Below are 12,931 nucleotides of genomic sequence, written 5' to 3'. Positions count from 1 at the left end.
ATGGATTTGGGAGTTTTAAATGCAGAAGTGATAACTGAAGTCATTATGGATGTAATATCCGAAGAAAAGAGTATAGAGAAGGGTAGAGTTAAAGAAAAAGCTTTGATACGAATCCATACTTGGGTACTGATGGTCAGAGGGAAAGAAGTAGAAGCCAAAATCAGGAAGGCAGGTAGGAAAAGTAGGAGAACTAGAACAAGTTTTGAAAAATGCTGAAGGCAAAACTGAATTTTGGTGATTGACGCGAGTGTTTTTTACTACGACGTTCAAGTTAATATTAATTTTATTGCTGTTCTCCAAAATACTTTTTCAACTCTTACGTTACAAGAGGAATGAATAGTCAAAAAAACACTTGTCTTCGACACAACGGGAGAGCACCTGCTAGGCTCGCTCCTCCCGTCGGGGCCGTGCTCTGCCTCCAAGGCCCGCTCGGGGTCGCGAGGAGCGGTGCCGGCTTCCCGGCGGGAAGGGGCGGTCCCCGCACGGCTGGTCTCGCGGGGAGTTAGATCTCGCTCTCCGCGCGATCTGCCGCTCCCGCCGCGGGCGTCGCGTGGCCGAGGGGGCGTCGGGCCGGTCAGGGTCGGGACCTGTCGTCGCGTCCCCTGAGGTCGGGACGCCGAGTGGAGGGAGCCTGGGAGGGCAGGGCGTGGCCGTCCGAGTCCCAGAGGGGCGGTGAGGTGGGACAGGGAACTGCGTGTGGCGGTTGCTCCCTGGACAGGGGCTGTGAGGGGCTGGGGGCCAGCCGGCCGTGTCCCTGGAGGACGGCCGCAGCTCGCGCGTTCTGGGCGCTTCCCGGCGCGTGGCCTCGTCGTCGGCCACGCGGTCCCCCGAAGCTGTGGGCGCCGCCGTCGCGCGGCTGGGGTGTTGGGGGCGGGCTCGGGCGAGGGGACGCGAGTAGCTGTGGAGTGTCGTCCGCGAGCGAGCTGCCCGCTTCAGAGCGCGCGGGAAGGCCCCGCCTCGAACCCGCGGCGGCGAGCGCTCCGCGACCGGGCGGTCCTGTGAAAACTCTGCTGTCTGGATGTTTGGCGGTGAACTCCTAAGTGTACAGCTGCGCTGTCCCTGTAGGGTTTACCTCGCTGTGGGGGTAGGACTTTCTTTACAATCTTGCTACGCCGAGAAAGGACCATTCCGAGTGGTCTTCATTTTGAAGGGCAGATCCTCTTGGGAAATCTGGGCGTCTGTGGAGCCCGGACTACGCGGTAACATTGCAACACCACGTCCCCGCCCCCGGTCTCAGCCGGGCCGCGACGAGTTTAAGTGGGGACCGCTGGCCCGCGCCGGAGGGCCTCCCCCTCCCGGTGCCCCTCCCTCTCCCGCCTCCCCTCCCCCCTCCCCCTGCCGCTCCCCTCTCCCCTCCCGGCTCCCCTCCCCCTCCCCGTGCCCCTCCCCCCTCCCCGTACCCCTGGTCCCCCTCCCCCTCTCCCCCTCCCCCCTCCTGGCCCCGCCCACGTGCGTTTGCAGCGGCACCGGGTTCACAGGGTGGGTGGTGAATAGTAGCTGCTGTGCGTACAACTTCAGAAAATCCTTCCTTATAATTTTTTTTTTTAAACATAGTATCCAAGATGGATGACAACCTATTTGTCAGTTTGGACAGACTTTTGCTAGAATTTGGTAGGTATGAAAAGAAAATAAAGAAATAGATAACTATTTGTATTATCACTTGACATTTTAACAATGAAGTCACAAAAGAATTATTTTAGTTTTCCAGTATGAGCAAGATATAAGTACTAAAGAAGATATGATTCAGCGAATTAATAGTAAGTAGTTTTGCATGATAAAGATATTTTAGTTTTTAAATTATTTATGGCCTATAAGATAATATGCAGTTGCCTTGTTTAGGGCAACTTATCGTTGGTGTTATAACTTCTGTGCCAGTTCTATCCAGTGACTAATAATGAGCTATTTACCCTATCTGTAGTTTTTCAATAATCAATTTTTGTGTTCAGCATTTAATTATTTTATGTTGAAGAATTTTGCTTTAAGCAGAAATGACCTCTTAAGTGCAATTGAGAATGTTATTTTTCTCAAATTACACAGATTATTTCAAACATTTGAGTAAAAATTTTAAATCTTTTTAGAAATCACCAGAGGTCAGGAGCCGGGATTGATGGAAGCCACATTTTCAGGAATAATAATTCTGAAAAATAATATTATGAGTGAAATGGCAAAGTATATTACATATTACATAGTTACAAATTATGATTTCTACCTGAGGAAAATAAATATTTCTTCTTTCCAGAATGTGTTGAAGATATTAAGGAAAACAAAGCAACTATTTGTAAGATACATGAAACTATAAATACAACAGATGAAGAGATTGGTCATTACTGTAAACATAGTAAGGAGATCAAAGACAACTGTAGTAAGTAAGTATTTGAAAGAAATGAGCTTTCGGTAATTGTCACTAGATTCTTTTATTCAAGGTTTCTGAGTTTATAGTTGAAGACACTGTTGCTTTAAAGTAGAATTTTGTATTAGAAAAATGATGAATCAGATCTTCAGTTGCTGTGTTACGTGCCACTGTGGAAAGGGATCCTGGGAGGTTCAAAAGAAAGATAGAAGTGAGTACTGTATGATCTAATTCAGATCCAATTAGTCTAAATACATAATTTTGAATAATCTGGACTCAGTATATAAAATTCCTACTAAATAGATAAATTTGAAATAATTTCTGTCTTCGTATTTTCAAGATCTTATTTTTGTTTGGGGAATCTAACCTAAAATTAGTAGCTTTTCAAAATAAAAGTTTTCAGTATGTTACGAATTCTTTCAACATGGCTTCAGCTTCTGGATTCTGCTGGTTAAATCTGTTATAAAACAAACACATTTTGAAACAAAGACTTGTTAATGTAACTTTATTGTATATTACAGATACTTAGAAAAATAAAACGTGGCAGTTTTCTATACTTAATTTTATGTGGACCATTGTCTTTGTATTTAGTACTATACTTTAGAATCATACTTGTTTCAAAATATTTTTTTACTCTAAATTTTAATAAGCCTTTTTGGCTTTTCCCCGTTACCTTTTTTATACTGGTTTAAAAATTTTATAAAAGTAGCACATACCTAGTATAAAAGTTTAAAAACTATACAAATATATGGAGTAAAAAGCTTTTCCCTGACTGCAGTCCCCATCCCCACCCTGTCTTCTTCCTTAGAGGTGATCACTCTTAATGGTTGTACCGTTTCAGAACTTTTTCAATGAATATTCAACACCATTATTACATATACTTATATACACATCTATTTACATAGCTATCTTTCCTTTTTACCAAAGTGGGATCATACCATACTTATTCTTCAAATTGTTTTTTTTTTTTTTTTTAAAGATTTTATTTTTTTCTTTTTCTCCCCAACGCCCCCCGGTACATAGCTGTATATTCTTCGTTGTGGGTTCTTCCAGTTGTGGCATGTGGGACGCTGCCTCAGCGTGGTCTGATGAGCAGTGCCATGTCCGCGCCCAGGATTCGAACCAACAAAACACTGGGCCGCATGCGGCGGAGCGCGAGAACTCAACCACTCGGCCACGGGGCCAGCCCCTCAAATTGTTTTTTTAATTTAACAATATACAATGTAAATGATACTGCATGTATAATGATTATGTATAGATTTCATTCTCTTTTAACAGCTCCATAGTATTTTATTCTGTTGATGTATCGTAAGTTATTTAACTTTGCTCTTATTAACAGACATTTAGGTTGTTTCCAGTTTTTCCCTGTTATAAGCAACATGTACAGGTAATCCTTCCACATTTATAGACCTGTTGCTACAGAATGAACTCCTAGAAGTGAAATTGCTAGATCAAAGAGTATGCACATTTAAACATTTGATAGATAATGCCGAACTGCTCTCCAAAAAGAGCATACCAATTTATAGTCCCACCAACAGTGTGTGTTCCTATTCCCTCACACCCTTGCCGACAATGGAGTTATCAATGTTTACATGTTTTGGGAATCTGATCAACAAAAAACTATATATTGTTGAACTTTTCCTTTTATTTTCATTTAGATTTTATTGTAGTAGGTTTTACTAGTGGTTTCTCTCAATTAGCTGCATTGGGTCCTGGAAAAGTACTCATGGTTTCCACTTAGAACCTGCTTTGTCCAAATGCACTGTACTTTATACAAGCTTAATCTCTGCTGGGTTCTGAGGACGGTTAGTAGGATCTGTTCATTTTAATACCACGAATAACTCTAGTTCATGATTTCAGCATGCTGGTTAAGAGATTTAAATGAGAAATATGGATTTATGAAAGTACTAGAGGAAAATATAGGTGACTATATAATCTTTGAGAGGAGAAGGCCTAAGTATGTCACCAAAGGTAGAAACCACATAGGAAACTGGATAAACACGGCTATATACAAACTAAAAAGAAAAACGTCCCGAAATGATATAAAAGGCAAAATGATAAGGTAGGAAAAATGTCAAATAAGGGCTAACTTTTAAAAATATAAAGTACTGGTGGAAATTAATAAGAAAAAGCAAAAGCCCCATTAGAAAAATGAGCAAAGACAGTAAACAGGTAGATACCAAAATGAAGAGATGTATGTCTAATAAACATGTAAACCAATGCTCAGTCTTAAAATCAAAGACACCCAAATTAAAGCAATAATAAAATGCTATTTTTTTGCCTTTAAGTTTTGCAAAAATTTAAATTAAGATAATACTCAGTGTTGTCCAGGGAGTAAGAAAATTACCTCTCTCATACGCTGTAGGAATATACAGTGGTGTAGACTTTTTGGATGACATGTCAGTATAGTTTTTAAAAAGTTATAAAAAATAAGCATGACTTTTGATTAAATGGTTTCATTTCTGATAATTTTTCCTAAGGAAATAATTAGGCATTCTCTCAAAGATGTAATGTACAATAAGGTATTTATTTCAGCCTTTTTTTTCTGATAGGAAAACACTGGCAGCATCTCTAATGTTCAACATTAAGTGATTGGTTAAATGAATTTTGGTGTATCAGTATGAATAAACAGTAGGCAGCCAATAAAATTATGATATGTCTATATTTATTGACATGGAAAGATGTTAACAATATATTACAAATTGAACAAAGCAATAAAACAACATTCATAGTATGAGCCCAATTTAGTAATTGTATATTTATATATAATTAGAAAAAGTCTAGAAATATGTATATCAAAATGCTTACAGTGAATATCTTTTCAGTGAACATGTATTACTTATGGAATTTTTTAATACTCGGAATATATGTATGTATAACCTTTGACCTTACAATTCCATTTTTGGGGAATATTTTCTAAGGCAACGGTTAGATTAGACAAATATTTAAGTTCTGTTTACAATAGAGAAACTTAGTTTAAACAAAAACGGCCCAGTGGCCTAGTGGTTGAGTTTGGTGCACTCCACTTTGGCGGCCCAGGCCTGGTTCCCAGGCGTGGGCCTACGCCACTCATCTGTCAGTAACCATGCTGTGGCAAGGGCTCACATACAAAAAGGAAGACTGGCAACAGATGTTAGCTCAAGCGAATCTTCCTCAGCAAAAATCAGCAAAACAAAAAAGAGGCCAAGAATATGAGAATGGTTAGATAAATTATGGAACATAATGTATTTATTAAAACCTTTACAATGAATTCTTAGTGACAAGGAAAATGTGTATAATTTAAAAGCAAGTGATAAAGGAGACTATATTGTTATATGTGAATATGATCTCAAAGATGTTAAAGTATATACTTACAGTAAAATCTGGAAATAATTTATTAAAACAATAGTAATTATTGTTTAGTGTTGAGAATATGGATGATAGTTATTTTCTTACGTATACTTTTCTGTGCTTCCAAAATGGGCATGCGTACTTTTTGAATCTGAAAAAGTTAAAAAGATTAGAAAGGGCTAGAGGAAATATTTGAACAATATTTAGAATGGAAGCTGCCATGGTGTATGCTAACTTTAGATTTCTTACATTGGTAACATTCTTAGAGTCATAAAATGAAAAATGTATAAGATGAATCTTCGTTTTATTTTTACTATCTGATTTTATAATTCATTTTGGCCTAGTTTCTTTCTTTTAGTTCAGGAGGGTATAACAACCTAACTTTCTAAGTTTCAAAGGAGAAAAAAGCCTCTCTTTACCTTTATCCTAACTCTTTGAATGCTTACTCCAAAAGAATTTCTTAGCCAAGATCTTAGAAGTAAGATGAGAAAGAAAGCCTGATGTTGGAGTGTTGCAGAGTATAGTCTAGAAATGCCATAGCAATGCACAGTCCAGCCATGTCACATTTATTTCTTTCCTAATCATGATTCCAAAGCAGGTTTTATGCAAGAATTCATGGATATTGATATTTGAGCATATGTATGATTGCGTGAATGGTGGTAGTGGTAGTGATGGGAGATGGGAATATTTTTCTTGATGTAAGCTTGTTTACTCCAGGAAGAGAAAGATGTGTTTATCTTTAAATGGTTACATTCATTTCTATCTCTTAGAATTTGTTTATCATTCTGAGATGCTAATTACAATATTTTTTTTTCTGTAGCTGGAAGCCAACATGTGATGTTTTTCATAAACATGAAGACTATATGCAGGACCAATTTACTATTTATCAAGAAACTGTTGAAAAAGACAAGTACAGTACATATATTAATTTAAACTTATCAATTCTATAAGTTAGTATTAATAGGATATGCTTTATAAAAATGTTAATTGAAAAATGTAGAAATTTTGTACACTGAGGGAGTGTTTTTGTTTTTTGCTTTTGATTTTTAAAGTAAATCCAAGTGTTTTGGACTCTTTGGGTGCTGTTGGAGGCCTACTTATTTGTTATACAGCTCCAGCGAACCCTGGATATGTTTAGATATGTCCTTAGATAGAAACTGTTTATTAGTAGCAATTATTATAGCAGAGTACTTAAATTAATAGTCTTCATGACTGAATTGTTATAGACAGACTTCTAGGGGAACAATTAGCTGTAGAATTACCTTATGAAAAATTTTGATTATTGACTTTTGAAGGTTGTTTTATATTAAACTTCTGTTTTTCAGAGTGCAAATTTAGTGAGGTATTATATCCTGATGGAGAAATACCTATATTTGGTTTGTTTTATTATGTGTAAAATCACCTGGTCTTGGGGAATAAACATAATATAATGAATAAATATATAAACGAATATAAAATAAACAAGTGAATATAATGAAAGAAGGGGAAGGACTTTGAACACATAATATAACATTATAATTTCACTTAATTTAAAAAATTGAAATGTTTTTATTTTTAACATAATTGGACAAGAGCAGTATCTATTTTTATTTTTTATTGTATTTTTATTTATTTATTTTTTACTACTTTTCCCCCAGCTTTATTGAGATATAATTGGCAAATAACATTGTTTAAGTTTGGTGTACAACAGGATGATTTGATACATGTATATATTGTGAAATTATTACCACAATAAGGGTTAAGTAACACATCTATCACCTCACATAACTTCTATTTTTTTTGTAGTGAGAACATTTAAGGTTTAGCCTCTTAGCAACTTTCAAGTATATGATACAATATTATATTCAACATGCTGTATATTAGATCCCCAGAACTTATTCACTTTATAACTGGAAGTTTGTGGCCTTTGATCAACATCTCCTCTTTCCTCCACTCCCCAGCCCCTGGCAGCCACTGTTCTACTATTTCCATGAAATTGGTTTTTTTTTAGATTTTACATGTAAGTGAGATCATATGGTATTTATCTTTCTCTGTCTGACTTATTCACTTAGCATAATACTCTCAAGATCCATCCATGTTGTCACAAATGGTAGGATTTCATTCTTTTTTTGTGACTCATATTCCATTGTTTATATTTACACCACATTTTCATTATCCATTCATTTGTTGTTGGGCACTTAGATTGTTTCCATGTCTTGGCTATTGTTAATAATGCTTCAGTGAACATGGGGGAGCAAATAGCTCTTTGAGATTGTGATGTAATTTCCTTCGAATATATGCCCAGAAATGAGATTGCTGGATCATATGGTCATTCTATTTTTAATTTTTTGAGATATTTCCATACTGTTTTCTGTAGTGGCTGTACAAATTTACATTCCTACCACCAGTGCACAATGGTTCTCTTTTCTCCACATCCTTGCCAACATTTATCTTTTGTCTTTTTGATAACAGCCGTTCTAGCAGGTGTGAGGTGATAGCTCATTGTGATTTTGACTTGCATTTCTCTGATGATTAGTGATGTTGAGCATCTTTTCATGTGATTTTTGACCATCTGTATGTCTTCTTTGGGAAAAGGTCTATTCAGGTCCTCTGTCCATTTAAACTTAGATTATTATCTTTTTGCTATTGGATTGTATGAGTTCCTTAAATTCATTCCTAAATATTTTATTGTTTTTGCTGCTATTGTAAATGGTATTGTTTTCTTTATTTCTTTTTCAGATGGTTCATTGTTAGTGTATAGAAATGCACCTGATTTTTGTATGTTGGTTTTGTATCCTAAAACTTTACTGAATTTGTTGATTAGTTCTAATAGTTTTTTGGTGAAATCCTAGAGTTTTCTATATATAAGATTATGTCATTTGCAAACAGACACCATTTTACTTCTTTTTTTAATTTGGATGCCTTTTATTCCTTTTTCTTGCCTAATTGCTCTAACTAAGACTTTTAGTACTATGCTGCATAGGAGTAGTGAGAGTGGAACCCTTGTCTTTCCTGATTGTAGAGGAAAAGTTTTCAGCTTTTCATCATTGAATATGATGTTAGTTGTGGGCTTGTCATATATGGCCTTTATTACATTGAGTTATGTTCTTTCTATACCCAATTTGTTGAGAGTTTTTATCATGAAAGGGTGTCGAATTTTGCCAAATGCTTTTTCTACATCTATTGAGAGGATCATATCATTTTTATCCTTCATTCTGTTAGTGTGGTGTATCGTGTTTATTGATTTGTGTATGTTGAACCATCCTTGCACTCCAAGGATAAATCCGACTTGGTTATGGTGTATGAGCCTTTTAATGTGCTGTTGAATTCTGTTTGCTAGTATTTTGTTGAGAATTTTTGCATCTATATTCATCAGGGATATTGGTCTGTAGTTTTCTTTTCTTAGTGTCCTTTTCTGACTTTTCTTTTCTCTAGTGTCCTTATCTGACTTTGATGTCAGGGTAATGCTGGCCTCATAAAATGAGTTGAAAAGTGTTCCTTCCTCTTCAGTTTTTTGGGAGAATTTGGGAAGAATCCGTATTAATTCTTCTTTAAATGTTTGGTACAATTTATTAGTGAAACCATCTGGTCCTGGGCTTTTCTTTGTTAAGAGTTTTTTAATTACTGCTTCAATCTTCTTACTAGTAATTGATCTTTTCAGACTTCTATTTCTTCATGATTCAGTCTTAGTAGGTTGTATATTTCTAGAAATTTATCCATTTCTTCTAGGTTATCTAATTTGCAGTCATGATTGTTCATAGTAACTAACCTCTTATGATCCTTTGTATTTCTGTGGTATCAGTTGTAATATTTCCTCTTTCATTTATAATTTTTTTGAATCCTCTTTTTTTTCCTTGGTTAGTTGAGCTAGCGGTTTACAAATTTTATTTATCTTTAAAAAAACCCAACTCTTTATTTCATTAATTGTTGTTTCTATTGTCTTTCTTGTCTCTATATTTATTTCTACTGTAATCTTTGTTATTTCTTTCCTTCTGCTAATTTTCAGCTTACATTGTTCTTTTTCTAATTCCTTGAGGTGTAAAATTAAGTTGTTTATTTGAGATCTTTCTTTTTTTTAATGTAGGCATTTATTGCTATAAATCTCCCTCTCAGAACTTCTTTTGCTGCATCCCATAAGTTTTGGTATATTGTGTTTTCATTTTCATTTGTCTCAAGATATGTTTTGATTTCTCCTTTGATGCAATGTTATTCAGTAATGTGTTGTTTAATTCCTATGTATTTGTGAGATTTTCCATTTTCCTCCTGCTATAAATTTCTAGTTTTATATCATTGTGGCCAGAACAGATCTGAATATAATTTCAATCTTCATAAATTAGTTAAGCCTTGATCTGTTGCCCAATATATGATCTATCCTGGAGAATATTCCATGTGTACTAGAGAAGAATGTGTATACTGGTGTTGTTAGATGGAATGTCCTGTATATGTCTCTTAAGTCCATTTGGTTTATAGTGTTATTCTGGTTAATTATTTCCTTATTAATTTCTGTCTGGATGATCTTTCCCATGTTGAAAGTAGGGTATTGAAGTCCTCTACCATTATTGTATTGTCTTCTCTTTCTCCCTTCAATTCTGTTAATATTTGCTTAAAATATTTAGGTTCTCCAGTGTTTGGTACATATATATTTGCAATTGTTATATCCTCTCAGTGATTTGACCTCTTTATCATTATATAGTGACCTTCTTGGTCTCTTGTGACTGATTTTGACTGAAAGGCTCTTTTATCTGATATAAGTATAACCACTTCTGCTCTCTTTTTGTTACCATTTGCATGGAACTTCTTTTTCCATCCCATCATATTCAGCCTATGTGTATCCTTAAAGCTAAAGTGAATTTCTTGTAAGCAGCATATTGTTGGATTTTGTTTTTTTAATCCATTCAGCCACTCTATGTCTTTTGAATTTAGTCTGTTTACATTTAAAGTAATCATTGATAGGTAAGGACTTATTATTGCCATTTTAGTTATTTTCTCATTTTCTTTTTTAGTTCCTTTCTTCCTCTGTTGCTGTCTTCCTTTGAGACTTATTTTTTGTAGTGCTATGCTTTGATTCCTTTCTCTTCATCTTTTGTGGATCTACTATAGGTTTTTTTTTTCATAGTTACCATGAGGCTTACATATAATATTGTACAGATGTAACAGACTATTTTAAGCTGATAACAGCTTACCTTCAATTGCATATAAAAACTCTACACTTTTATTTCTCCTCACCCTACCGTGTATGCTATTGATGTCATACTTTACATCTTTTTATATTGTGCATTCATTAAAAAATTATTGTTGCTATAGTTATTTTTTATATTATTGTTTTTATACTTTAATACTAGAGATAAAAGTGGTTTACATTTATCATTTTTTATATTATTGTTTTTAAACTTTTATATTAAAGATAAAAGTGAATAACACAGTATCATTACAGTATTATGGTATTCTGGATTTGACTATATATTCACCTTTACCATTGAATTGTTTACTTTTATATGTTTTTGTGTTGTTACTTAGCATTCTTTCCTTTCAAATTGAAAAACTCCCTTTAATATTTCTTTTGAGGCAGATCTAGTGGTGATGAGCTCCCTTAGCTTTTGTCTGGGAATGTCCTTATCTCTCAAGGACAGTTTTGCTGGGTATAGTATTCTTGGTTGGCAGTTTTTTCTTTAAGCACTTTGAATCTATGATCCTGTTCTCTCCTGGCCTGCAAGGTTTCTGCAGGGAAATCTGATAATGTTATGGGTGTTCCCTTATTGTGATGAATCATTTTTCTCTTGGTGCTCAAAATTTTCTCTTCATCTTCGACTTTTAACATTTGGATTATAATGTGTCTTGGAGTAATCTTTGGGTTGATCTTGCGTGGAGTCATTAGAGCTTCCTGTACCTGGATGCCCATCTCTTTCCCAAGATTTGGGAAGTTTTCAGCTATTATTCTTTAAATAAGTTTTCTGCCTCTTTCTCTCACTCTTCTCCTTCTGGGACTTCCATGATGTGAATGTTCACTCATGTAGCAATGTTCCAGAATTCATGGAGATTTTCCTCACTCTTTTTCATTCTTTTTCTTTTTGTTCCTCCAACTGGCTAATTTCAAATGAACTGTATTTGAGTTTACTGCATCTGTCTTTTGCATAATCAAGTCTGTTGTTGATGCTTTTTATTGAATTTTTCAGTTCTATCATTGTATTCTTCAGCTCCAGGATTTCTGTTTGGTTCTTTTCTATGGTTTCTTTTTTTTTCTTTATTAAACTTCTCATCTTGTTCATGCATTGTTTTCCTAATTTTCTTTAGTTGTCTGAGTTGTCTTCCTTTTATTGAGTTTCTTTAAGATGATTATTTTGAATTCTTTCTAAGGCAAATTGTAGAGCTCCATTTCTTTGTGGTCAGTTACTGAAACTATTACTTTTCTTTGATGCTGTCCTGTTTGCCTGATTCTTCATGATCTGTGTAGACTTGCATTGATGTCTGTGCACTTGAATGAACAAACATCTCTTCCACTCTTTAAAGACTGATTTTGGCAGGTAAAGACCTTCTCCTGTTGGTTTCCTGGGCTGGTGGGATTACCTCTCGAATTGCAGTCATGCTAGGTTGAAGCTGGTTTTGAGGCTGTTGCTGGGTCTGCAGTGGGATCCACAGTTCGTGTGCTTGTAACCAGCGGCTCAGGCAGGTATGAATCCTGTCTGGTCCCTGGGTAGATGAGACTGCCTCTAGTACCTTGGTTAGTAGGATAGCACTGGGACAAGCAGACAAGGGTTCCATAGTTGAGTCCTCAGTTAACAGGCCTCTTACCAAGTGTGTGGACAGGTGTGGCTCCCATCGGGTCCCTGGAGGGGCTTCTGCCTGGTCACTGGATGGGTCCATGGGTGGTCAGCACTGGCCCTGGACTGTGGCTGAGAGGGGCTTGAATTGAGCCTGAGGGCTGTTTCAAGTTCCACAATCAAGATTGAGGCCTGCAGTCCTGGCTCTGGAGGCACAGATAAGAATATCTCCCACCAGGTCCCTGGGCAGGCTGGACTGATCCCTAAGAGCAGCTGGAGGGGCTGGAGCCAAAAATAGGGCCTTTTTGAGATGTCCAGGGGTAGATATAGGAGTATCTCCTTCAAGGTCCTTGGACCAGAAGGTCTGCTGGGGGCCCTCAGCAATGAGGGGCCGAGAGCCAAGGATAGGGCCCTGCAGGATCTGTGGGGGTGCAGATGGTAGTATCTCCTGCTGGAACCCTGAACCCTCATTACTGCTGACAAACCATAACTGTTAGGGGCTGGAACCAAGTAT

At 36.6% G+C, this 12,931-nt stretch overlaps 1 protein-coding gene across 1 annotated transcript in view; it reads left to right on the top strand.

Moving 5' to 3' along the window:
* The first annotated feature begins 460 nt into the window (after positions 1-460).
* Positions 461-12,931, top strand: part of C7H14orf39 (chromosome 7 C14orf39 homolog) — a 43,638-nt gene continuing 31,167 nt past the window's right edge. The window contains exons 1-5 of the mRNA XM_044773693.2: positions 461-607; positions 1,555-1,611; positions 1,701-1,757; positions 2,240-2,366; positions 6,501-6,590. Coding sequence (XP_044629628.1) covers positions 1,563-1,611; positions 1,701-1,757; positions 2,240-2,366; positions 6,501-6,590 — 323 coding nt within the window. The 5' untranslated portion in view covers positions 461-607; positions 1,555-1,562. The remainder of the gene's footprint in view (positions 608-1,554; positions 1,612-1,700; positions 1,758-2,239; positions 2,367-6,500; positions 6,591-12,931) is intronic.

Source organism: Equus asinus, chromosome 7 (assembly GCF_041296235.1).
Source record: "Equus asinus isolate D_3611 breed Donkey chromosome 7, EquAss-T2T_v2, whole genome shotgun sequence".
Classification (NCBI taxonomy): Eukaryota; Metazoa; Chordata; class Mammalia; order Perissodactyla; family Equidae; genus Equus; species Equus asinus.
This window is presented reverse-complemented; position numbering and strand designations above follow the sequence as displayed.